Below are 27,997 nucleotides of genomic sequence, written 5' to 3'. Positions count from 1 at the left end.
ATATACGTTGCTACTTTGCATGAAGGTAAAAATCCATTACTATGAACAAAAACCATTTCGTGTACCCTTTAGAAAATAAAATTAAGAATACAAATATACAATACTTAAGAGGAAGCTACCTTCTATAAATGAAATTCAAATAATACAATTATAATTGGTCAACTAATTTAAATTTGCCCATGCAAGCGATGGATCACTAGACAATACTTGATCAAAAAATATAAATAAACAGGGCAATAAGCATGTCTAGGCATGGATTTTTTAAAGTGAAAATTGAAATGCAATAACACAAAATTTGTTTCTTTTGAATGCACTACTAACTGCTAACCTCTAATTGTATTAATCCTTATTCAAGACTTTGGGGACTTTAATATAAGGCGCCTCATAACTTGGGACAGCAGCTATAATAGCATCCCTGTTACCAAATGATTACAATGTTCTTAGATTAAGTATGAACAATAAACCATTGCGCATTTTACAAACAGAAAATAAATAAATACCTATTCTCAAATGTTTCAGGACTATCTTCACGAAAGCTTCCTGCTTCAGTATCTATAAATAAATCACAATTGATGCAATGCAAGGGCAAGGCTCCAATGTTATTAAAGCAAGGAACAAGTATAAAACTTTCAAATAACTAAGCAAACTTGAATCTATCTAAGCACCTGCACGAATAGCTGGTTCAATACTTTGAAGATCCACATCTTGGAGTTGCCCAAACCTGTTCCAAATTATCCAAGTATGTGAAGAAAATTTATATAATATTGGTGTATAAACATAACCACAATACAAAGATTAAAGATAAGTTTATTTAGCTTGTTTGAACAATTGACATCATATCTGCAGAAGGTGAGAGGAATACCAGTCTACTACTTGCTGAATTTTGGGAGCAAACTCTTCAGCCTATAATGCATCACAAAAAAAGAACTATTACTAATAGTAATAGTATCAAGAAATGACCATTGACATGTAATCTTAATGATCAAGGAATATCATTCTTTTGTATTAACAATTTGAAAGATGTATTGTGGTGGGTACCTCTTGTGGAGTGAGAGAGATACGGGCGGTTTCTGCTAAACGGGTCACATCGGGTCGCTCCAAATTGGAATGAATCGAGTAGTTGCGACCTCCAACCCTAACCCTCTTTTCATTCTGTGTAAGGAGTTGATGAAATCCAGATCTTGAGATGTGATTGAGCAGAATACTTTCAGATAAAAATGCTGGTGCTAGCACAAGTAATGCTCGGCTCCCCATTTGTCTCTACTATCTGAAACAAACTTCCATACATTGCATCAATGAGTACCACTGTTTGTTGATTCTTGATCCAATTTAATTGAGCATTTAGATATTGAACATAAATTTGAACCTAGTTAAGATATCTTAAATCGCATAAAATACGTATCCCTGGGTATATACCCATATTTGTATCAATCTAACAAACATGCAGAAAGATTGTTTATAATCTTCATAACTTCCCACTACAATCTGTCTTCTATGATTACGAACAAAGTTGCAGCAAAAATCAGAGCTAGAGCATCCAAAACCTCAAGAATGTGAAAATTTGACTATTTTGTCAACAAAATTTGGAATTCAAAATAAATCAAATTAAAACTTTGATTTTATATACAACAGTTAAGTGGGTGAAGAAAATACCTGCAATTCTGGTATTTGAAGAATACAACGAGCAAATGAAAAGAGATTTGACAGAAGAGAAGACAGCCTGAGTGATTTGAAGGCTTCAGCCAAGTGTTGTTTGAGCAAGGGTTTCTATCTGGACGATTTTGAAGAGTGTGTTTGGCTAAGCTAATTTAAAATGATAAGCACTTTTCAACTTATAGGGGTGTCAAAATGGAGTTTTTACAACAGTGTTTGGATTAGCTTATCCAGTGTCAAAATTCTATAAGCTGATAAACACTTTTTAGTGTTTGGCAAAAGAAAAATGCTTATATAAGCATATAAGTAAGCATCTTAAGAACATCATCCAAAAACACTATGAGGAAATCAGTAGCATCTATTGTTCATTCCCAAGTTACCAACATAAAAATTTAAAAGTTAAACATTAAAACATGTATCCTAGATTTGATAAGTGAAAACATGCATATTAAGAAAGTATTATCCCTCTCAGGCATTTGATCAAACAGCTTGCCTGCAAACACATTCCATTTTTTACAGAACACTGTGCACATCAGATTTCATACATTTGAACATCAAACACAATTAGCAAATCAGTAGCAGCAAATCAATTATCAATGAAAGTAAGAAATCAACTAACAGAATTCCAGGGAAAAACTTGAACTTAACGATTGATATTAAAACAATACTACCGAAATTTCGTTTGTGAAGAAGGAAATCACAGGAAAAGAAAACCTTTTGGATAAAAAGAAATCGACCAACAACATCAATTGGCGATTTCAAAGAAAGCGGAAAAAAGAAGAAAGAAAGCAGAAAAGAAGGAAGAAAAATGGGACCTAGGGTTGGGTGCGACGGAGTTGCGGCTATCGAATGTCTCCGGCCGGTGGCTTCACAGGGGAGAGTCGACGTGAGGAGCAGATAGCAAGAGGCGATGTTGTAACTTGTAATGAGTAAGGTTTTAGAGAAAATTTCGCAAATGGTCCTTATGGTTTTAATTTTGTCTTCAAAACATTTTTTATGAAACTGTTTTTGCATGAATGGTGCATTTGGACAAAGGGATAATGACTTGGGAGGGTAATAAGGTTTCCAGTCTGTCTGTATTATGTCAATAAGGTTTTTTTTTGTGCGTATTAGACCAATATGATTGTTATTACCGTTTAGAAATAGTCCTTTTACCGGTTTTAACGGGTAAAAAGGACTATTTCTAAACGGTAATAACAACCATATTGGTCTAATACGCACAAAAAAACCTTAGTGACCTAATACGGACAAACTGGAAACCTTATTACCCTCCTAAGTCATTAACCCTAATTATTTAGAAAACATGCTTACTAATCAATGTGACTGATTTGTTTGACTGAAAATAGTTACTTCCATTTAAACTTATCTCACAATCCTTCCAGAACTTCTAAGTCCAGAAACTCATATGATTGATGATCTTCATTACATAAATATGCAACATTTTATCAATAACTTCTTTTTTGTCATTTAAATATTTACATGAACACATCCATATGTACAAAAACAAAATCTCACTTTGATACCTCCCATCAATGTCTACATTTGATAACGAATGGAAATGTAAAACCAACAGAGACTTGCAGATGATGTCTATTATCAATTATTTTATAAAAAGCAAAACCACAACATGAACGAAGAAATTGAAGTTGCAAAATTAATCAAAATCAGCACATAAATAAACACATACAGACTATATACAACACATAAACGGAAGTTTATAAAGCATGAAACTTAATGATAGGAAAAGTAAAAAACTTAAAGGAGACTTTATAGAAAGAAAGATCACTCTTACTTGCCACAAATGGTTGAAGACATCAACAAGAAGATCAATCTGACCATAGAATCCACATGTTGTCTTATTATGACTTCAGTAGATGAACTACTGAAACGTAAGAATTGCAATTGAACTCTATTAGCATTTGAAAACGGAATTAGTGTTAAAATTTTTTTTGGACCATTTCTTGATTTGTGTGTGTCATCCTTGCGCAGGGGCCATGCTAATCTTCTCTGTATCGTTCCAATTTTATCGGATGTCCCCAAAGGGACGACTATAGATGAAGAGCTTCGCCATATAGAGGAGTAGCAGGTTATATGGGACGACGCAAGTTCTAAACGAAGTAGTTTACTGTTGATGGTCATATATTCTCAATGTCTTTAAAATTAGGGTTAATGACTTAGGAGGGTAATAAGGTTTCCAGTTTGTCCGTATTAGGTCACTAAGGTTTTTTTGTGCGTATTAGACCAATATGGTTGTTATTACCGTTTAGAAATAGTCATTTTTACCCGTTAAAACCAGTAAAAGGACTATTTCTAAACGGTAATAACAACCATATTGGTCTAATACGCACAAAAAAAACCTTAGTGACCTAATACGGATAAGCTGGAAACCTTATTACCCTCCCAAGTCATTATCCCTTTGGACAAAACCTTAGACCCCAATGGTTTTTTTTATAGAAGTTCGTTAGATGGATCCGTTAAGTTGAAACTTTTTTAGATAATGACCATTTCTGACAATTTATGAAACTTAACTTAAGGACCATTTGTAAAATTTCGCCTAAGGACCATTCATGAAACTAAAAAAAAATCTATTAAATCTTGTATTAATTACCATAAATCAAATAAGAAGACAAAAAACTAAAACATAGTAAATTTAAAATTTTTACCAAATAAAAAAAAACTTATTAATTTTAATCATGCAAATATATTTTATTTTATATAGGAAAATCTTCATAAATCGTCCATGTTGTTCCAAAAAAATCGAATTTGATCTTTATTTATTTATTTTGTCTTCAAGGATGGTCTTTGTGGTTTGAAAACCTTCAATGGATAACACCTTCTATTTTTGTCTGTTAAGTCCGAACATGTGCGAGTCATATGAGGAAAATCGTCTTTTACAAACCACAAGACTATTTATGAAAAAAATTATATTTTATATTTAGACTAAACCTCATCCCTCTTTTGTTCATTGTATCTTGCCTCCTCCTCCTTCTTCTAGACCCAACTCCAGCAAGACCTAATGTCGCCTAGAAAATGTCTCTTACCTATTGCTTCTTTTTATCCAGGGATATAAGTTCATCAAAACATCTTTTTTTTTTGTTAAAAATTGTCGCATCTCATCCTTGGAGTGAAAAGAACTAACAAATGTCATCTTACTTTTCAAATCCTTGACACCAAAAATAATTATAGGACCTAAACCAATCACCATCATTCTCAATAGGTTTGGTAACAAAAGTTATCCAATGCACCTCCTTAACACCAAGAGCACCTCCAGATCCATGATCTCAACTAGCTATAAAATCCAAAGGCTTCTCCAAACCAACCTCAGTATCGAGTTCTTCACTTACGCTATCAAATGTAAATGAATGTGAAGAAACCAACAGACAACCATGGTATAAAAACTACCAGTTAACGCATGTTTGGTATCCTAATCACATAGCATAATTTTACCTTTGAAGTTTGAACAGTCTTAGTGCATCAAAATCAAACAAGATTGATCCCCAAAATAAATGAATACATTACGAAATTAACTTACATATTAATATGACGATTTGAAGAAAATTGCATTACGTATACAAATCTATATGTAGAGAGAGAAAGAGAGTGAGTATATTGGAGAAGAGACATGAAGCAACAGGTGAGATCTGGAATATTCCAATGATGAGGAGATAACGAGAAGCAACAGGTGGGAGGCATTTTCTAGGTGACATTAAGTCTTGTTGGAGGTGGTCAAGAAAAAGAAGGAAGAGGAGTCGAGACATAGTGGACAGAAGAGGTATACAGTTTAGTCTAAATATAAATTTGAAAAATCTTTATAACTAGTCATTGTGGCTTGTAAAATACGATTTTGCCGTCACTTGTCTCACACATGTTCAGAATTAACAGACAAATAGACGGTGTTAGTCATAAGGATAGTCCATTAAAAGTTCTTAAACCACAAAGACCAAGTTAAAGATTGAACTCAATTTTTTTGGAAACCACATGGACCATCTATGAAGATTTTTCTTTAATAAATAAATATTTGTTGTTTTATAAACTATACCTAAAATATTCAAACTACAATACATCCTTAAATATTTTTGTTTCTATTGTTTTTATCTAAAACAATTTGATTAATAAAAACATCATTTTATTTATTTTTAATTTTTAAGTGATTATTTTTTAGATTTATATTTATTTTTGTATACAAATATAACTTTTTTTATAAAAAATGATATGTTATTATTTATGAAACACAAACATTTAAAACATATAAAATATTTTTATTTTCCTTCAAAGAAAATGAATTGAATGTAATTACTGTCATATTATTCATATGGTTAATTATTTTAGCTTGCGTAGATAAAAAAAAGGATTAAAGTAATTATAAAGATTTTATTATTTTATTATTTTCTAACAAATATTTTTTAATTTTGCATTGAAATGTTTATGTCTTTATTAAGGAATATATTTAAAATTTGATAAAACTAATTAATTTTATTAAAATTAGATATCAAAAGTCTATATCGAAATAATATATAAATTAATGTACTTATATTATGAAACAAAATAGAAACATATTTTACCTTTAGCTCAAAACCATATAGTTATATTTTTAAAATAAAATTGTAGCATACTATTATTTTTATAATAACATATTTTTTTTATAATAATATATCATATTTTTATTAAAAATAAATATATTTGTATAAAAAATAAAGATAAATCTCGAAAAATAATATCACATAAAAATTAGAAATAAATAAAATGATGTTTTTATACTTCAATTTTTTTAAATAAAAAATAGAAACGAAAATATTTGATGATGTATTGTAGTTTGAATATTTTAGATAAAGTTTAGACAACAAAAATTATTTATATATTTAATTAAATATATGTGCATAATGCTTAGTAATTTTTATTTTTTATTTATATAAATATTACGTTTTCTATGTTTTTGTTTTTTTGTCTTTTTATTTGATTTGTGGTAATTAATACAAGATTTAATAAACTTTTTTAAAATTTCACAAATGTCCTAAGGCGGAATTTCACAAATAGTCTTTAGCCAAAGTTTCACATAATGTCAAAAAAATGGTTTTTATCCAATATTCTTTCAACTTAACGGATCTATATAACGGACATTCATCATAAGGATCACTAGAGTATAAAATTTTATACAAATGGATCATTCATGCATAAAAACAGGTTTCATAAGGATTATTTTGGAGACAAAATCAAAATCATAAGGATCATTTGTGAAAATTTGTCAAGGTTTTATTAAGTTAAGAAGCATATTGGTCCATTCTCAATCACATGAAATAAGAAATTTTTGATAAGTTACATGTATGCAATTTAGCCCTATCAAAAATACCCTTTATCCGAATAAATTCAGGTAACAGGTAAATCGGGTCGGGTAAATCGGATATTGGGTTAATTTTTTCGGGTAAGTAGGTAACCCGAATTTTTTTCGGGTCAGGTAAAGGGTAAGTTGTTTGGGTTTCGGGTATACCCGATTACCCAAAATATATATAAGAAATAATGTCCCTTTATGAGTTTATCTAACCCTCCTAATTCCCAAATCCCAATTTCCCTCGTTGGGGCTCGTTCTACTTTCCCCACGTCAAAAAACCCTCGTACCTCGTCCGCTCTTCGTTGGTATTCGTCACCAATTGATAACTATATTGAAGTAGAAGATGAGACGATTGAAGTTGACAACCCAACCAATGATCAAGTTCCACAAGAAAAATAGAAAAAAAAAATAAAGAATTCAACCCAAGATCGAAAGTTTGGAAAGAATACTTGATATCTCAAATATTATTGAGTAAAAAATCTCAATGTTCAAAGTTTAGCATGACATACTTATTTCATTACATTTATTTTTAGGTGCCATTAAAAAATTTAAAAATCGGGTAATACCCGAATTACCCTTACCCGACCCATTACCCGAATTTAATTTGGGTAGGGTAACGGGTAAATTTTTTTTATATGAAAACCCGAATTATCCGAAACCCGAAAATTTTACCCGATCAACACCCCTAATGCAATTTATTACAAATGATTTATTAGAGGCCTTAGCCAAAAACCCACAAAGAGTTGGCCTGGTTTTTATTTATTTATTTATTTTATTTTATTGATTTACCATGATGGTTTTAATATTTATTAGTCTTTTTCATTTATTATTAATTATATACACTTTTAATTATATTAACCCAAGCTTAATTACTAAAAGAATAAACAAACATATTTGGGATCAACAAAATCATGTTTAATTTAATACAAAATATTCATTTCAACATATCGCTTGACCATCACTTTTAGCATATATTGTTAAAAAAGAAGTTTATAATAGCATTCGATCTGCTGTAATTGATGTGGAAATATAATCGAACATTAGGCTATTAGGCTAATGGTGTATATATTTTTCACCTTTCATTTTTTACGTGTTCGTCAACTTTTCTTCCATTTTATTTTCAATCTTCAAAACTTAAGAAATGGTCAAATTTCATTTTCTTTAATATTTTTATGTTTATTTTAAAATATATTTTATACAAATATTATATTTTTTGTAGAGAATTAAAATTCATAAATTTTAATATTTTTTATAATCTTTTAGTGTGTATATGTAACAACCTGAATATTATAAGGTAAAAATTTCATTTTTAATTAAATCAGAAACATCAATTATCCTTTTTCTAATTATTCAAAAGTATTTCAGAATAAAAACAATTATCAGAATGCAATCCCAAAATCATGAAGTTGCAGAAACATGGGTGGATGCGTTGTGATCAAGTCGAGTCCTTCCCTTTCGAACCGGAAGTATCTGAAACCATAACCATAAAAACTGTAAGCACAACGCTTAGTGAGTTCCCCAAAATACCACATACCATAAAAATCATTGGGCCTAGTGTAACGTTTGGTCCAGGTACGAATTAATTCTAATGTTTTTGGAAGGAACTCGACGAGTTAGGAGGCTCCAACTCGACGAGTAGAAAGCTTCCCAGCCGCATAGATTGGAGGACCCACACGACAAGTTAGGGAGCCCAAACTCGACGAGTTGACGCTGGAAATGAAAACCCTAATTTTCGGGCATTGTACCCTATTTAAAGGACTTAACCTCTAGGGTTGGCCTCCTTACCAACCTCTTTGCCCAGAGAAAACCCTAGAATCGCCTCCCCCTCTTATTCATTGAGTTTTATGAGAGTTGAGTGATTGTTTGAGATCTTTGAAGGAGGTTTTGAAGAGAGAAGTACCAAACTTAGAAGAGATATCTTGGATCCCTAAACTCTACATCAAAGGCTGCATCTTAGAGGTATAAAGTCATAACTTTGACATGTAGCTTATTAGATCTCATCCTTTGTAGTTTAGGGATTGGTTTTGGGACTTTGGCTTGGATATCCAAAGAAAAGAGGTTTCCAGAGGTTGAGGGTGTAGATATGGCCTCTATAAGACCTATAGAGGATTAAAGTTGCAAACTTTAATAGCCTCCATGTCCCATTCATGCAATATGTCCACTATGAAGCCTAAAATGGACCTTGGAGAGTGTTTCAAGCATGCATGGACGTAAAGTTAGAAACTTTACGTGATTTGTCCACCTTTGGACACCAAATTTGTGTTTTGGGATGATGGGATGAAAGTTTAAGGGCTTAATGAGTCAAGACCTTCCTTAAAGGAACTAGAGTTTGGGTTTAGAGCTTATTAGATGATCCTTGGGGGTAAAGTTGGAAACTTTACCCTTTTAAACATGTCACACCCCAAAACCATGAACGACGGAAACGTTCTGGGGCGGAGGACGTCATGTACAGTATCACAACAATGAAAAGTAGTAAACAAGCAACAACATCATCCATTGCATTAATAATATAATTTTAATACAAGTGTGTTCTGTCAATATATAATAGGCACTAAAGTATAAATCAAAATGAAAGATGAGTCTTGAACGAGCACCATCTTCTCTGAACCTTGCATCGGTACCTGTCTATGGTTGACCTGAGGACACAAGTTATTTTGAAAGAGAGTATCAGCTTTAAAGCTGGTGAGATCATAAGTATTTTAGTGTCTTAATTTGTATGTAAGTATTTGTATGTATATGAACTGTAAGTATTGAAAATGTATATGAACTATAAGTATGAAAATGCTTTGAATGATCCTAGGAAGCCCTATGTTTCCTACTAATCGTATCCTTCTACCAAGGCATCTAGTGTCTGTGTGTGTGTCTCTTGAAAGAGTGTGTATTTTCCCAAATCTGACTATCATTATCCAGAAATATAGTTTCTACATTACCGTGCGTCGTGTGAATGTTCACGAAGTGAATGTAATGGGAAAATGAAATAGTACTATGGTGTAGTGTCGAACTACAACCGTACTAATTACCTTTAGTCTAGGGTAATTCTTATAAGTACTGTAGTATTTGTAATAACTGACTACTTCTGTACTCCTATTGCCTTATTTGAGGGATAAGACATAATGTGATGGCTAGATCCCAGGCTAAACGCTCCCCTATCAAAGGGATTTTAGGACCCATACACGACCCCTGCATATCTGCAAGCCGTGAACATCCACATTACTATGATCACTTATACCCAATATAACTATCACAATGCGTTGTGATTCATTGGTATAGTTAGATACTGAAACCGTTTGATGTTATAGCACCTAGTGATGTCTGTCCTACTATCATATATGTAAACACACTCATGTAAACGTATCTATGTAAACGTATTCATGTAAGCGTAATCATGTAATAGTATAGTAGTGTATTGTAATGTTATGCGTGTGCTACATGTACCGTGTGTTCTCTTTCTATATAGCATGTATGTTCGTTTCTCATCACTATGTATTATGTTTGTTTCTCATCACTATGTATTATGTTTGTTTCTCTTCACTATGTATTATGTTTGTTTCTCATCACTATGTATTATGTTTGTTTCTCTTCACTATGTATTATGTTTGTTTCTCTTCACTATGTATTATGTTTGTTTCTTATCACTATGTATTATGTTTGTTTCTCTTCACTATGTATTATGTTTGTTTCTCATCACTATTGATATGTGTATTTTTATATATATTTTTATGCACTTTATCTCAATATTTTGGCCTTATTTATTCTCTCTTAGAACTAAAAAGTACTCATAATGCTTTGAATTATGTTTTGCAGCTATTCGTTGTCGAAAAAGCACAAAAGAAAAGACTGAAGCGGAAACCGGGCTTAGAGGCTAAAAGAAATTAAAAATGTTGGACTAGACCGATTACGCCCCGCGTCCATAGCAATTACGCCCCGCGTAACGACCAAATTGACTTACGCCCCGCGTAATGGCTGGCCTCAGATAAGTTCAATCGCGTAGTAATCCTTAGTACGCCCAGCGTAATCCGACTTACGCCCAGCGTACGTAAGTCGGCTACAAAGGTTATAAAATTCGAGTTTCAGCTAACCAGGAGGGGGGATTCGACTACCAACTTAATTTAGTCAATATTAAACTTCTGTTAAGCCGTTTTGAGGGTCTAGGAGGCGGCCGGAAGGCCGTGAGGCTAACGGGAGCGGAAATCGGAAGGGTCGGAGAGCGGATACATGTCGGTAGTCATATCGTTTGTTAACGTGACCATGTTTAGCATTCCATTGTGGTACTTTTCTGTATTCAGTTTCTGATTTGGGTGTAAAAACCTTTTACTTTGTGTTTATGTTTGAATGAAGCTTTGATTATTAGACCAATTGCTATATTGAATTTGTTTGTTTATGTTTAATTTATCTTGCCAAGCTTGTTAAAAGATCCTTACGTATTAATGATAATTATTTGCTGTTAATTGTTAAGTAAATTAAGTAGGATGAACATCTTCTTGATTACTTGTCTCTTATGATTTTGATGACCGTCGAGATTATAAGTCTAGGAATAACGAATGTAAAACTAGGATTAACTTGAGAATAACAAAGTTAATGTGTGAGCCTTGTTTGATGACCATCAACAAGAGGTTAAATTGAATTAGTAATTCGATTAACTATATTTACAAGTCTTGCTTGATACGAACTGAACACTAGGAAGCATGTTAGTTTAATCAACTGATCACTGTTTAAATTGACTTGTTTGCTAAAGGATTAGTTATAGTGAACGCGAATCTAATCATTTTAGGAATCGGTGAACATGAATAAATGAATTTGTGTATGCAATTGTCTATGTTTTTAATGTGTGAGCCTTGTTTGATGACCATCAACAAGAGGTTAAATTGAATTAGTAATTCGATTAATTATATTTACAAGTCTTGCTTGATACGAACTGAACACTAGGAAGCATGTTAGTTTAATCAACTGATCATTGTTTAAATTGACTTGTTTGCTAAAGGATTAGTTATAGTGAACGCGAATCTAATCATTTTAGGAATCGGTGAACATGAATAAATGAATTTGTGTACGCAATTGTCTATGTTTTTAAGGTGTAATTTATCTAAACCAAAGTACCTGAAGAGATGTGCTTTCATGTTAGTTTATCGAGAGTTGTTAATTGTTAGTTTGAGATTTATTAAACCATTTTCTTTATTATTTTTGTGTGACCTGTAACCTATAATCAAATATATTAAATTAATCCACCGTTCCCTGTGATCGACACCCGACTTACCTAAGCTATACTGTAATCTGACTAGGTACACTGCCTATAAGTGCATAGTTAGTCTAAGTTTGTTAGGTTATAAATATTAAAATTAGTGGGTACTTTTGTGCACGTCAAGTTTTTGGCACCGTTGCCGGGGAACGGCGTGTAATTAATTTAATTTATTTGCTTATTTGTTATTTGTTTATAGTTAGTTAGTTTTTTTTAGAGTTTATTTTCGATGATATCATTTCACTTGTCGGGAAGGTTCTTGTTGTTATTTGCAGGAATTTGGGATTGCACACATTGCTTGACTTTACTTTTTGCATGAGTTTCGAGAATGAAAGCGATTAGGGAATTTTTAACCTGCTTAGCCTACTACTTTGTTGATTTGTCCAACTCAATCCATGAGGCATAGTATAGCAAGGCGTATTGTGGTGGTTAAGTGGAAGACCGCTCTTGCTGTTCTTGACTAGTTAGGTCACTTCTTGTTCCGCTTTTAGTTAAAGGTGCAAGGAAAACAAAGGAAATATTCTAACGGGTCCCGAAAGTGGGTATTTTTGCAAACCAATTCTTGCATACAAAGGTTTTTGATCAACCATTGTTGTTTGATCTTGACAAAGATAAGTGATTATGACATCTCAGTTTTTTTTATCACTCATCGTGAAGTCATCATTAGCTGAAGAAATTAAAAAGAAAAAAAATAATTAAGTTTTAAGTCCCTTAATTAAATAATTAAAAGAAAAGGAAGTTAAATTAAAGAAAAAAGGAAAAGTTTCATTTAAACTTACGCCCTGCGTACGTTTACTTACACCAAGCGTAATAAACCCCGGATCGCGTATGGATTTTCATGGGGATGGGGTTACGCCCCGCGTAACTTAGCGTTACGCCCAGCGTAATACGAAGACTAGGTATATCTCTTGACCCTTTGACTGCTTTGTTATTCTTTTCACAACTCCTTTCTTCGCACACACTGTGACGGACGAACTCTCTCCAACAATCTCAATTTTACTTCTTTTCTTGTCAAATTCGACACACAAATTATGGCCCGAAGGACACAAAGGACCAACCCACCCGAGGATGTGACCGATCATCGTTTTTTATAATTTCCGCAAACGCTGAATGATGCAACCCGGGCACGTTATGTCACCAACTTGAGCTTGCTTTTCACCAAGGAGATCGATATAGCACCATCATTCGATTGGGAATTGACTACCAGGACTGGACTTGCTGCATTGATCCAGGAATTTTTGCAATACACGCACTCGGACGCGAGTGGTGTGGATTTGTTTGTGTGTCAAGGATGGGCACATTTGTTCAGGATCCAGGAGCCTGTTTATCGGGAATTTTTGCTGGAGTTCTACGCTACAGTTTCCTATGATCCTAGGAAGGCACTCGATGACATGACAGCTTTTGCCTTCAGATTGGGGGGAGTGAGTCGGGAATGCAGCGTGATAGAGCTTGCGACTCGAGTGGGTATTTACACAGCCGATGAGACGAGGAGTGTCCACTTCCCGGCATTCCTTGCTGATTGTCTCACGGACCGGCCAGAAGACTATAACGAGAACACTTTTTGGGCCGAGATTACGGGAGGAGTTTATACGCCATCTACCGCACGAGGGGGGATGATTCGGTCTACTACATACCGAATGCTGCACCGGTTGATTTCTATGTCTCTCACGCATCACAAGAATAGTGAGAGAGTGCCTTCGACAGACTTGTATTTCCTATGGGAACTTGTTACTCCAGGGAGGCACCTGAACCTTCCAGTTGCTTTAGCTGCATATTTGGGACGGAGGGCCAGGGGACTTCGGGGGGATAACCCGATTTGCGGAGGGCATTTTATCACGCGGTTAGCTCGATCATATCAGTTGCTGACGCGTGAGATCACGAGATCGATGGTGTTTCACGACATGAGGCCGATGAGTCTTCAACTGTTAGAGTCGATGCGTGTATTAGAGCGGGGTGGAGATGGTGTTTTGAGGATTTAAGCAGATGATGTGGCGGATGAGGAGAGTGCCGCCGAGCCACAGCCGAGACGGGTCCAGCGGCGTAGACCTGTTCCTCGAGGAGTGCAGCAGGGACCTGAGCCGGAGATTGATATGCGCTACTTAGCTCAGGGCATTGACCGTCTTGACATGAGAGTCCAGAAACTTAGCGAGTATGTTGCACATGTGGACAGGCAACAACGGTGGTATGGGGATGCGTTGAACGCATTCTTTTCCCACCAGGGGTTTCAGTATTCGGTTCCCTACCCACCACCATTCCAGCCACGACATGATGGGGTCGGTACTTCTGGGACACAGCAGCATGATGATGGAGCTGATGAGTGATCCTTTTTGTTTTTATTTTTGTGTTTTTGTGTTATTTTTAGTTTAGTTTAGTATTTTTATTTAGTATGTAATTAAACTTTAATTTAGTTTGTTTTGCTTTTGTTTTCCATGTTGATGCTCTTTGGTTGTTCAGATTTCTGCAGAATTTTCACCCTTAGAAAGCTGGCAGTAAGTTCAGCAGCTAGGTCCGACTGTTGCTAGAGAGAGTCGTGCGAGAGTTGAAGAATATAGTCAAGACCCACAATTTTTCATAAGTGTGGGGTGCATATTTATTTCGTGAGCGATCGTTTTGAAGACTGGCATTTTTACGATGTTTTGACTCTTATGATATGGATGAGCAGTTTCCACACCATAGAGTTTTATTTTGACGCGAGGAAGACGTATCATTCCGACTGCCATGACATGGTTGACACTTTCCTATGTTGTGGGGGATTTTTCATCGCGAGAGAAGAGATGTCATTCTTGACGACATGACGTGGTCGACACTTTCCCATGTCATGGTTACTGCACATTGCATTTGTTTGCAATCTTTTGCACCACATTTTTGAAGACGGCGGTTTTGATTTTATTTTCGGCAAATTCAGAAGCAGCAGTTCCAGTTTTCAGTATTTCAGTAATATTTGAAGCAACTTGTAGCAGCCTCATTCGATCTCGCCACAACTACCCAGGGGAGTCTGTTCCTTTTTCTCCTTTTTTTATGTTCTTAATTCGTTTTAGCATACAATGAGGGCATTGTATGAAATAAGTGTGGGGTAGGGGGTCGGTAAAAGTAAATTAAATTATAAAAAAATAAAATAATAGTTAGGAAATTGCTAGATTTAGGAAATTTAAAATTTTAAAAACTTGAAATAATAGTTTAATTTAGAAAATCTAGTGATAATTTAAAATTTTTGCTAATATTGTGTGAAATGATCCGATGAGAACTCAAATGTTTAGTTGAGCCAATATACGTTATAGTGCATTTGTGGCCTCCCTTATTTTAATGAAATCATGGAACAAAAACATAACCCCGCTTGGTTTGAGGGATGCAATATGTTTAGCACCCTAAACCTGAAATGTATCCAGGAAAATTATTATCATTAGCCAATAAAGGTTGAGGTTGAGCGTCTCTGCTTAAGCATGTAGGTTTTGAGTGAAAAATGTGAGGTACATGTAAAAAAAAAAAGAGAATTACGAGTAAAGTTTGAAGAATTTTGGAGCAAATAAAGTGAAGATCAAAAGATCAAAATTCTGAAGAAATCCAAAAAGTTGAAGATACCAGAAATCAAATAAATAAAGGTGGCGAATTCAAAGAAATTAAAGATCAATTGTCAAAGAATTGAAGAATTCCAAAAGAGCTCCATAGTGGTATCGAAAAGTTGTAATTCTAGATTATGTATGCTTAGGTTGCTCAACTAAAAATACCTTGAGGTTAGGAGGTTTTTTGCGGATGGATTCGGAGGGTTGCATAAAATGAGCATTGTTCGGAAAAAGTGGGCAAGTGTTTATGAAGATTGTGAGTATTTAAAGTAGGGGGGGTACTTTAGGAAAATTTTAGACACAAAAGCATGCGTTCAGGTCTTGGCATAATGGATGAGTTTTAAATGGATTGTTTAGTGCGATATTGGTAAAATTAAAAGTAAATTTGCTTGAGGGCAAGCAAAGGCTAAGTGTGGGGTATTTTGATATGTGTATTTTTATATATATTTTTATGCACTTTATCTCAATATTTTGGCCTTATTTATTCTCTTTTAGAACTAAAAAGTACTCATAATGCTTTGAATTGTGTTTTGCAGCTATTCGTTGTCGATAAAGCACAAAAGAAAAGACTGAAGCGGAAACCGGGCTTAGAGGCTAAAAGAAATTAAAAATGTTGGACTAGACCGATTACGCCCTGCGTCCATAGCAATTACGCCCCGCGTAACGACCAAATTGACTTACGCCCCGCGTAATGGCTGGCCTCGGATAAGTTCAATCGCGTAGTAATCCTTAGTACGCCCAGCGTAATCCGACTTACGCCCAGCGTACGTAAGTCGGCTACAAAGGTTATAAAATTCGAGTTTTAGCTAACCAGGAGGGGGGATTCGACTACCAACTTAATTTAGTCGATATTAAACTTCTGTTAAGCCGTTTTGAGGGTCTAGGAGGCGGCCGGAAGGCTGTGAGGCTAACGGGAGCGGAAATCGGAAGGGTCGAAGAGCGGATACATGTCGGTAGTCATATTGTTTGTTAACGTGACCATGTTTAGCATTCCATTGTGGTACTTTTCTGTATTCAGTTTCTGATTTGGGTGTAAAAACCTTTTACTTTGTGTTTATGTTTGAATGAAGCTTTGATTATTAGACCAATTGCTATATTGAATTTGTTTGTTTATGTTTAATTTATCTTGCCAAGCTTGTTAAAAGATCCTTACGTATTAATGATAATTATTTGCTGTTAATTGTTAAGTAAATTAAGTAGGATGAACATCTGCTTGATTACTTCTCTCTTATGATTTTGATGACCGTCGAGATTATAAGTCTAGGAATAACGAATGTGAAACTAGGATTAACTTGAGAATAAGAAAGTTAATGTGTGAGCCTTGTTTGATGACCATCAACAAGAGGTTAAATTGAATTAGTAATTCGATTAATTATATTTACAAGTCTTGCTTGATACGAACTGAACACTAGGAAGCATGTTAGTTTAATCAACTGATCACTGTTTAAATTGACTTGTTTGCTAAAGGATTAGTTATAGTGAACGCGAATCTAATCATTTTAGGAATCGGTGAACATGAATAAATGAATTTGTGTACGCAATTGTCTATGTTTTTAAGGTGTAATTTATCTAAACCAAAGTACCTGAAGAGATGTGCTTTCCTGTTAGTTTATCGAGAGTTGTTAATTGTTAGTTTGAGATTTATTAAACCATTTTCTTTATTATTTTTGTGTGACCTGTAACCTATAATCAAATATATTAAATTAATCCACCGTTCCCTGTGATCGACACCCGACTTACCTAAGCTATACTGTAATCTGACTAGGTACACTGCCTATAAGTGCATAGTTAGTCTAAGTTTGTTAGGTTATAAATATTAAAATTAGTGGGTACTTTTGTGCACATCAACTATGTATTATGACTCATGTATGAACTGACTCTTTGTATGATTCATTGTTCTAGTATTAGTATCTTCCTAAACTACCCATATGGTAGCTTACTAGTAATATAACTGGTACATATGAACATGGATGTATACCCTTGCTACCCAAGGGCATTGGATGAACTGGAAGAACCTTTATGACTATATATGTACACATGATATATAACTAATATTTAAACGACCCGATATCCCACCAGACCACATCTCAAGCGCGAAAAGGAAATAGGGTGGATAGCCTTCCTAAGTCTTTTAAACATTTCTTATATAACTATACATATATAGGCATGCAATTGATAATATAAAAGCGTAAAATAAGTTTTGTAAAACCTTTGAACATAATTATTATCTAAGAAAAGATTGACTTGATGTCAATCTATAAAACAGGTTGAAAGCATGTGTTTGATAAAACAGTTTAAGTATAAATAAACATTTGGTGGAAACACAATTATAAATGAGTTTGAAATGAAACATACAGTGTAAAATGAACAGTTTAATAAGGAGTTTTAAACATCTAAAACGTTTAGGAAAATTATGTGAAGAAAATTGTTTGGTAAAACAGTTAATGAGTAGTAAATCATTTGAATGATGCTTATTAATCACATGTGATTGATGTATTAACTAGCACGATTCTACTTGTATCCCCCCATAAAACATTTAAAAACATTTAAATCATTGATTAAGGGGTATGAACTCACCTGTTGTGAGTGGTACGGATAAACCGAAGAGGTAGGATGGCTAGGTGTCAAGTGAAGTCTTGAACACACACTATGATCCTAGTTAACATATAATATCACATATATGTATCAAATTAGTCTATAAACAACTAATAAACAAGTCAAGACACCCTAGGACATGCTAAACACCTTTATCAAGTGTTATTAGCATCTAGGATTGCATCTAAGTGTTTGTAGGGAAAGCTGTTGTGTGTAGGGTTCAAGGAAAACTCCATCATGGAGTTCACGGCCCTAATGACACTACCAAATGAGTTTACGGTCGTAAACTCATGAGTTTACGGTCGTAAACTCATGAGTTTACGGGCGTAAGCTCATACTTATATGACCATTTGTTGTTTGATGCTCTATAAGGCCCTAAGAAGCATTCCTACTTAATGGCTTGGTCTATGGAAGAGTTTAGGGCATTATATAACTCCTTTTAGGAGTTTACGGCCCTGGGACCAAATCCCTTGGAGATTATGGCCGTAATCTCCCTTGGATGGGTGTTTTTGGTGTTTTCAAGTCCCTAATTTAACTAGGAACTAAACTAGGCTAGTGTACAAGGATTTAGAAGAGATTATAGCACCTTTTGGCCCTATTGTTTGGAGTTCACGGCCCTGGAACTTCTTGGGTCGTGAACACCTTACTCTTGGTGTTCTAAGGTTGTTTTCTAGTCCTAAACACATTAGGGTACAAGTCCAAACTAGTTTCATTGCTTAAGGAAGGGACTAGGCACCATTTGACCCTTATAAAAGAGTTTACTCCCCAAGGTGTTCTTGGGCGGTAAACTCTCATATCTTAGTGTTTTCCTATGATTTCTAGTGTATTAAGCATATAAGAAGCTTTAAAGCAACACTAGATAGAAGTACTCACTTTCCGGAACGAAAGTCCGAAGATCCTTGAGAGAGAATTCGGCTTTTCTCTAGTTGGAAATGTAACTAATAAATAAATATGGCTCAGAATCCTATATATAGTCCTGGGATTTTTGGCAGAAAATATTTTATTCACGAAATGAACTCTAATATCATAGAGTTTTGAAATAATGGTGTTGCACAAAATCCTAGTGCATCCACTCTCCTGATATCTCCTTAAGTGTAAATCCTGAAATACTCAAACTTATACCCAAAAGTATGGAAATTCACTGTAACTGTTCTAATCTTCTACTAACTTGATATGGTTTGTACAGAATGGAAATTTCGGGTTGTTACAAAACATCTCTAGGGATGGGGATCTAAAGTTTGGAACCTTTGGATTCAAGAAAAAGGGCTTAATGCATTAAGTGGGTTGACAGACTGAAGAACTCGACGAGTTCATAGGGGAACTCGATAAGTTGGGTTGGGGTTACCCCGATTCTGTGGGAAAACGGAGAAACTCGACGAGTTATAGGAAAACTCAACGAGTTGGGTCGCGATATCGCGATTCTGACTTTGGGGTGGATTCGGCGAGTAGGTCAACTCAGAGCGTTGACTTTGACTTTGACTTTGACCAGGATTGACTTTTAAGGGTTTGAAGGTTGAGTTGTGTCTACGGAGTTGTTTATGATTAGGGAAGTGGCATAGCTGATACTCGGAGTTTGGACTTACTCAGTTACGGTTCACATTTGAGGTGAGTCTCCTCACCATACCAATGGGTCGAAGGCACCATGGCCGGCCTCTTATGTGTTATGTGGTATACTAGTTGATTATATGGTACGTGATATGCTAGTTGTCTTGTGATACTTACATGGAAGACCCTGGGGGTGTCCGTGACACTTGGATGTCAGACCATGTAGGGGTGCCCATGGCTTTCCAGGTAAAGACCTTGGGGGTGCCTATGACACTTGGTTATAAGACCATGTGGGGGTGCCCATGACTTTCCAGGTAAAGACCATGGGGGTTCCCATGACACTTGGTTATATGACCATGTGGGGGTGCCCATGGCATTCCAAGTAAGGCCATGGGGGTGCCCATGACACATAGGTGTAAGACCCTGGGGGGACGACATCCGTATATGTTTATATGCATGACTTATATGGTTGATACGGTTATATGATTATGCAGGTTGTGTGGGGTATGTTATGGGGAACTCACTAAGCGTTAACTTACAGTTTGTTGGTTGTTTCAGGTACTTCGGGATCTAAGGGCAAGAGCCCGGTGTGACGGCACGACATGCACTCTCTGGCGTTTTTATTAGGGACACTCTGATATTATGAATAAATTATTTGATGTCATGGATTTTGAAAAAAATATGATTGGAATTTTATATTTTATGGAAATGATTTCGTTATTTAAAAATGAAAAATTTTATTGAAAATTTGGGCTGTTACACTTAGCCTGCATATTAGGCCCAACCCACCAGAATGGGCCCAACCCAACATACAAATGCAAGAGTCACAAAGAAAACTGGCATCCTACATAACATACATTGGGCTTAGCCCTTCCTGATCCATAGGCCTAGACCAACATATAAATAAGCCTAACCCGCCATAAAGTGGGCCTAGTCCAACTGTAATGACCCAAAAACAATACTAAAATTTTTCATGTTAAAAACCATTAATTTTCATTCATTGATTGTATCAAAAGACATCATTCATTACAGTATTCCAAAACATTAGAGTACAAATACATCAAATGCGGAAATCATGTGGGGAGGATGTTGTGTCATCACGTCGGGCCCTTCCTTTTTGAGCTGGAAATACCTGAAACCATAAACATAAACTGTTAGCATAAAGCTTAGTAAGCGTCCCAAATTACCACATACAATGAACATATAGTATAACAACATGTGGCTATGTCAGGTCCGTATCAACCCAAAATAACAACAAGTAGTTGTGTCGGGTCCGTATCAACCCTGAGTCCGTAATGACTCCGAGCCCATATAGCTCAATATATAAATCATACAATCACAACAAACAAAATCATACGATAACATACAATTTCTACTTATATAATATAGTGGGCTGGCCTTGGTGCCTTCAGTCCACTGAAGGTGGTAAGGAAGACTCACCTCACAAACAGACGAAAAGTTAAACTGACATGCTGCTCTGAAACCTATGTTATTGGTCACCTTTATGAATAACAGTAACCAAAACTCAGACTACCATTCAAATACCTAAAATACCCCTAGGTCAAACCCTAGCCAAAATCTAGGTCAAAGTCAACCGAGTCAATTAGGTCGACTCGGTCAATACGCGAGGGGTACTCCTCGTGTACGCGCGACGTACTTCGTAGTTAACCGAGGATCGGGAAGTTGACCTCGTACGCTCAATGTATCCCTCGGTAACAAAAGATGTTCTTAACCATAAAGTTTCTACCTTTATGGTCTAGCATGGCTATTAAGTTCTTAACTCCAAAAACCTTAGTCTTTTTACCCATTAATACCATCTAGCACTTGTATGGAGGGAAACTAGTGACCATAAACCCAACTTTATGACTTAACACCCCTTATAACCTCTGAAAGGACAACTCAAATGCCTTGGAGTACCTTCTACTCACAAAGGCCAAGTTTGGGACGAAAAAGGGAACAACTTTGAGCTAAAACTAGATCCATAAGATTTCTACATCAAGGTTGAAACTTTTTACCTCCACAAGGTACACAACGGGGATAAGATTCTAGATCTAAAGCCTTGAGTGAAACACCATCACCGCAGTGCTCTTCCTTCTACTATAAAAGCTCCAAATGGCACAAAAACTGGCTCAACAAGCTTCACAATGCACAAACACTATTTAGGATTTTGAAATGAGGAGGGAAGCTGAAGATAAGAAGGTGCATGAGGCCATAAATGTGTTTAAATAGGGTCCAAACCCTAAAATGTAGCGTTTGTACCCTGGCTACGTACGACCGACGTACCAACATACGCCATGCGTATTAAGGTGACCCGGAGTATGTTCAGCGTACGAGGGTGTATGCCCTGCGTACTCCAGCAACTCCGAAATTACGAAATTGCCATCAGAGACTAAACTTTGCAAATAGAGCATAAGTGAAGGGTTAAATTGAATACCTGGAAAATAGATGTTACTGTTAGGTTATGAGCATAACATCATTCCTATGGTGTTCATGCAAGCCTAATTGCTTTGATCTAGGTTTTTCTAATTAAACATACAACATCGAATACCAAAGCAATAAACCCTAATTGACTAGCATACAAATCTGAAAATCACATATAATTAAGGTTAGGAATATTACCTTGATTGTTATGTAGCAATAACAATCACAAACCTCCTTGATCTTGACTTCTGAAAGCTTAGTGCCTCAAGTGTTGCACCTTTAATGGAGTCAAAAACACTCAAGAAACAAGATGAATTTAGGAGAGAGAAGATTTTCGGCCCTTAGGGTCTCTTAGAAGCATTGGCCGAAAATCCCTTAGTGATGGGGTCTATTTATACTTGTGGCTATTAGGGTTTTAGGTGGAAACCCTAATATGATTGTTTAAGCCTTAAGCAACCCATGGACTCCTTCCTTAGAGCCCTTTGGACGAAATCTTATGGGCTTCCCCATAAATTTCGTCCACTCCACTCTATGGAGTCCACCAGCCCAACTAGCAATTAACAGTTAATTGCAATATCAGTTCCCTTTATTTAATCAGTCTCTTTTGATCACTAAATTAATACTAAATTAATTTCTGATCAATACTAATTAAATAATATGATTTCCAAATAATATATTAAACTTTTAATATATTAATAAAACCATTTTGAGTACGAATTTATTATTCATATAATAAATTCTACTCTTTCTCCTCTTGTCATCCTATCAAGTTGCATGAGTGAAGGCAACCCAAAAGGATCATGCTCATAATTGGGTCAAGTACATACCAAAATAGTTATGGGTTTAGACACCTAATCCAACAGTTACAACTCTCCCCCACTTGAACTAGATTTTGTCCTCGAAGTCTGCTGCCACAAATAGATCTGGGTAGTGCTCTCGTATCTCTGCCTCCGGCTCTCATGTCCATTCGGAACCCTTCCGATGTTGCCACTGGACCTTGACCAATGACACTTCCTTGTTGCGCAGAGCCTTCGTCTTCCAATCTAAGATCTGATGGGTTATGAGCATATTTACAATCCTATGTGATTGTGCAACCCTAATTGCTTTGGATCTAAGTTTTTCACTAATTGAACATGTAATTGAATACCAAAGCGATAAACCCTATATCTAGCACACAATTTTGAAAATTATATAATCAAAAGGGTTTTGATGATTGCCTTACTAGTTATGTAGTAATAACTAGAACACCTTGAAGATCCTTAACTCTTGAAAGCTTAGTGCCTCAAATGTTGCACCTCTAATGGTTCACAAACACCCAATGCAAGAGAATGAGAGGATAGACACAAGAAAATCGGCTAGGGTTACGAACACTTGCTTAGGCCGAAATTCTAATGCCTTATGGATGTTTATATAGGGCTAGGTTGCTTAATCTTAAAGCTGGACTTGAATAAGGAAACCCTGGTTCCCATCTAAAACCCTAAACAACCCATGGACCTCCTAAAGGAAGCCCCTGGAAGAAATCTTATAGGGCTACCCTATAAATTTCGTCCACTCCATTTCATGGAGTTCATAAGCCCAGTTTCACAACAATCAATGATTTGCAAAACAACCACTCCATTATTAATCAGTTCCTTTAATCCCAAAATTAATCCCATACTAATTTCTGATTAATTACTAATTGATAATATGTTTTCCAAATAATATATAAATCTTGTAATATATTAGTAAATCATTTTGAGTAACAATTTATTATTTCAAAGAATAAATTCTACTCTCTCTCCACTAGTCATCCTGTCAAGTTGCATGAGTGAAGGCAACCCAAAAGGACCATGCTACTATCAAATCAAGTACATACCAATTATAGTTATGGGCTTAGACACCTAATCCAACAAGATCACCACCGGTCTCTCCATATAATTCAGACGATCATTAACCTGAATGTCATCCAGAGGAATTACTACGGAGTCATCGACCACACACTTCTGAAGCTGAGACACATGGAAGGTGTTATGAATCTGGTTGAGCTCATCGGGCAAATCCAGCCGGTATGCAACCTTGCCTCCTCGGGCCGAAATCCTGAAAGGTCCAATGAATCTTAAGACTAGATTCAAACATTTGATATTTTCATGTTATTTCTTCTCCTCTAATTCGAGTTAGGGTTTGGGGATTTCCTAAAATTTGATATTTTCTTTTATTAGGAAGATTTTTATGAATCATAAGACTAGATTCAAACATTAGATCATCAATGTATCATCATCCCACCTTAAATGGTGATTTTTTTTTTAATATTTATGAACCCTAAATTGATGGAATAATGTTTTAAGACTCTAGATACTTAATTGATGCATAATTTAGTGTAATAAGTGTTTTCTAGTATTAAAAAATGTATTTCAATGCAAACATGTAAGTTTAAGGACTTATATTTGGTTGTCTTTGTGATTTCAATATTGTAAGAACATGATGTGTTTATTTGACACTTCAAATCTAGTTATGCATTTGTAATGGGTTGAATTATGCGGAGAATCAACCTATGAAACTTAAAACTAGATTGGAAGTATAAACTATGATCTTTTTTTCTTCACATTGAGCTTATAAATCATTATAATAATGGAATTGGAGGTTATTTGATGTATTATAACAAGTACTAAGATGTTAGTACTTAACTAGGACCATTGGAAGTTGTTTGGAAGATGTTGGAAGTAGTTTGAACATGTTTAGATTGTATTTAAGCGAAAACCGCTCGATATGGTGCATGTATGGCTTGAATCGGTCAAGTGGAGATTGTCTTAGCCTCTACTCTATCGAGTACTAAGTTACTAGACACAAAATTTCCAACTTTATCCGATTGAGCCAAAATTAGTTCCTTAGCTTACTTATTACTTCTTATAGGTTATGCAATGGTTTAAATATGATAATTATGGTGAAAAGTAGGGTATAGACTTGATATTTTCATTGATAAATGGTATTTTTTTTTGTTTGAACAACCATAATAAATGGTATATTGTTAAGTTTAGGTGAATATTAAGTACCCATTCAAATCTAGAAGTAAGGATAAATTCTTGTTAGGATCAAGGTGAGTTTATACCGGGAATACATATCATTAACCCTATTTTCATGCTTTGATTGAATTTCTTTCATATAATATACTGTATATGTAATATGCATACTATAAATAACTTGTGTATTGCATACAATCTGTTTTTGAAAGAGCTTTCCTTACTTTGTAAAAATCTTACTTTATTTGGAAATTACTTTGAGCATCCTACTTATGCATTCACATAGGATTAGAGACTTTGGTAGTCATTCATGATATCCATATGAGATTTAATTATTCTTAAGTGATTATATTTCTAGATAATCATTACTTACATCATGGAGGTTAGTTATTATGTATATGGTACATATGTAATGGACCATGGTACCTAGTACAGTGAGTTAGAAGTATAATTCTCCTGTTTACACATGCTCAATTATTCCACTATTTGAAATCAATTTGGGAGTGTAAAACATGCCAATCATGTGCTGTTTACACATGCTTAATAGTGAGTTTGGACTTTAAGACCGACTTAGGGTTGGGAATAGAAGCACATGCATTACTTATTTGAATTTGTTAAGCTATTCCCCTTTGAATTGTTTAAATCTATGGAAACTGGTTACTTTTCCAAACTAATATTATGGTGTTGTTTTTTATTGACATATTTGGATTTTGAATTATGGGTCTAATGTACCATTGATTTTAGAGGAACAGTTGAAATTGGAATGTTTTAAAACTATTTTTGGAGGTTTGATGTTGAGTTTGGATGATCTTCATTATTCAATACTCTTTAAGAGTCGACATCAAGGATACTCACTAGATTTTCAAATTTAACACTTGTATTTTCACATATATTCATATTAACATTATAGATGAATATTGGAGTGAGAAGATCACAGATATTTAGAAGACATTAATTTGTAATGTATATATATCTGACTTGTGTTTTGATGTTAATTGTTACTTTCCTGCCATTTTGAAACAAATCATTGTTTATTTGGACTTTGAGACCTAATTTTCACACATTTAAAATTTTGAACTTTAAGAAACATTTCATATTTAGACCTTTATAAACTATTTTCAGTTAGCCCGTGCAAGGGATGTTTCAATAAACTTGGTCTCGACATATATATTCCAGGATAATTTGTTAACAATACTTCAAATCTCCGACACAAGATAGGAAGAAAGTACCATAATCATATCATGACTTATATCAAATTCGTTAGTTCCAAAAACTATAATATAACGTCTATTTATACTCACAAAATAGCCATTAATGAAAAAATATGACTTTTGGGAAGTTATCTACAATTATCAAGAAGTTATAATCATTTTCCATAAAGTTGAAGTAAACAATTCTTAAGACAAGTAAGAAATTCTTTAAACAAAGTCATTGGTTCTTTGAGAACTCAACAACACAAATATGTTAGGAAAAGAATGTACATCCTTTCACTTTGTATAGTCCTTAAGACCACACAATTTTGTATTGTGCATTGTAAATCTTGTAGGCAAGACCATATATCTTTGCACCATACACCATAGATCTTTATGAAACACTAAGGAGGCGCTCCCCTTTACCCCCACATTTCTTCATGTTAGGGATAAACTGTCTTATACAAGTTGCACTCCACATAAGAAGACTTGTATTAGATCATAGTTTTGATCCAATTTGAAACTAATATACATTTCAATTAGACTGGAAATATCGGTGATACAAAATCACCAACATATAAAGTACTATCTAGGCAATTTTTGTAAAAAAGAAGTATGATCCTTTCAGCCTTTAGATATGATTTTTGAATATTGAACTTTTTTCCAAGCCTACTATATGATAAAGTTTTAAGTAAAAGTATTGGAAATAATTTAAAAAGATATCAAATTTCTATCTACATAGGATGTTATTATCTATGCTATAATATGAAGAAATGAAAATTGAATGCTATTAACTATAATATAAACAAACCAATATAAGTAGCATGCTATAACACAAAGAAGGATTTACGGGGACTCCTTTCTTTTTACTTCTCTCTCTCTCTCTCTCTCTCTCTCTCTCTCTCTCTCTCTCTCTCTTTCGACTTGCACACCCACTTTTCTCTTTATTCCGCTTCAAAAGGGTTGCAATAGACTAGGCTTTGGTCATCGGCTTTCCTTTACCTTAGAGCTGACAAAAGTGTTATTATTATTATTATTTAGGTGCGTGAAAGTTGGATGGTACCATAAACAAACCAATATAAACAAGATGCGGATGCTATAATAGGAAGAAATGATAAAATGATATAATAAACAAAAAAAAATACAAACATATTGCGATTTCTTAAAAACATGAAAAAATCGAAAAGCTCAGGCTTTTAGGCCTAGTCGCAGCTCCGGCAAAACCCGCTAGGTTTAACTTACCAAAATTTCATGAATGACTATTGGACCTAGCCTTTCTCATACATGGGGGACCGGACTATCAGACTTTGACTTGGCTAGAACGGCGCCTATATTTGCACCTCTAACATTAACATCAAGATTATTTATCACTTGTATGCAAAATTAAAATTAAATCGTATTAAAAAATTTATTTTTACAGTTCCTTAAGCGAAAAAGTATTAAGTGTTATTACCTTTTTACACAGTTAGCCTTAC

At 34.8% G+C, this 27,997-nt stretch overlaps 1 protein-coding gene and 1 non-coding gene across 3 annotated transcripts; both read right to left on the bottom strand.

Moving 5' to 3' along the window:
• Positions 1–104: 104 nt before the first annotated feature.
• LOC145091943 (glutamyl-tRNA(Gln) amidotransferase subunit C) lies at positions 105–2,613 on the bottom strand. 2 transcript variants are annotated; one of them, XM_079029783.1, is made up of 7 exons: positions 2,469–2,613; positions 1,654–1,771; positions 1,039–1,267; positions 863–903; positions 666–721; positions 501–552; positions 105–415 (listed from the first exon to the last, which is right to left on the bottom strand). In XM_079029783.1, exons 3-7 carry the CDS (start codon positions 1,252–1,254, stop codon positions 340–342), a joined length of 441 nt encoding a protein of 146 aa, XP_078885909.1. In that variant the 5' UTR covers positions 1,255–1,267; positions 1,654–1,771; positions 2,469–2,613; the 3' UTR covers positions 105–339. The 2 variants fall into 2 exon arrangements, with proteins under 2 accessions (XP_078885909.1, XP_078885908.1); XM_079029782.1 differs by lacking the exon at positions 1,654–1,771.
• Positions 2,614–3,591: 978 nt separating this feature from the next.
• Positions 3,592–3,699, bottom strand: LOC145096565 (U6 spliceosomal RNA). The gene has a single exon (XR_013703940.1). It is a non-coding gene; the product is annotated as a U6 spliceosomal RNA (small nuclear RNA).
• Between the last annotated feature and the right edge of the window lie 24,298 nt (positions 3,700–27,997).

Source organism: Lactuca serriola, chromosome 3, assembly GCF_051521515.1.
Source record: "Lactuca serriola cultivar US96UC23 chromosome 3, Lser_US96UC23_V15, whole genome shotgun sequence".
Classification (NCBI taxonomy): Eukaryota; Viridiplantae; Streptophyta; class Magnoliopsida; order Asterales; family Asteraceae; genus Lactuca; species Lactuca serriola.
The sequence above is the reverse complement of the archived record's forward strand: the minus strand, read 5'-3'. Positions and strand labels throughout refer to the sequence as shown.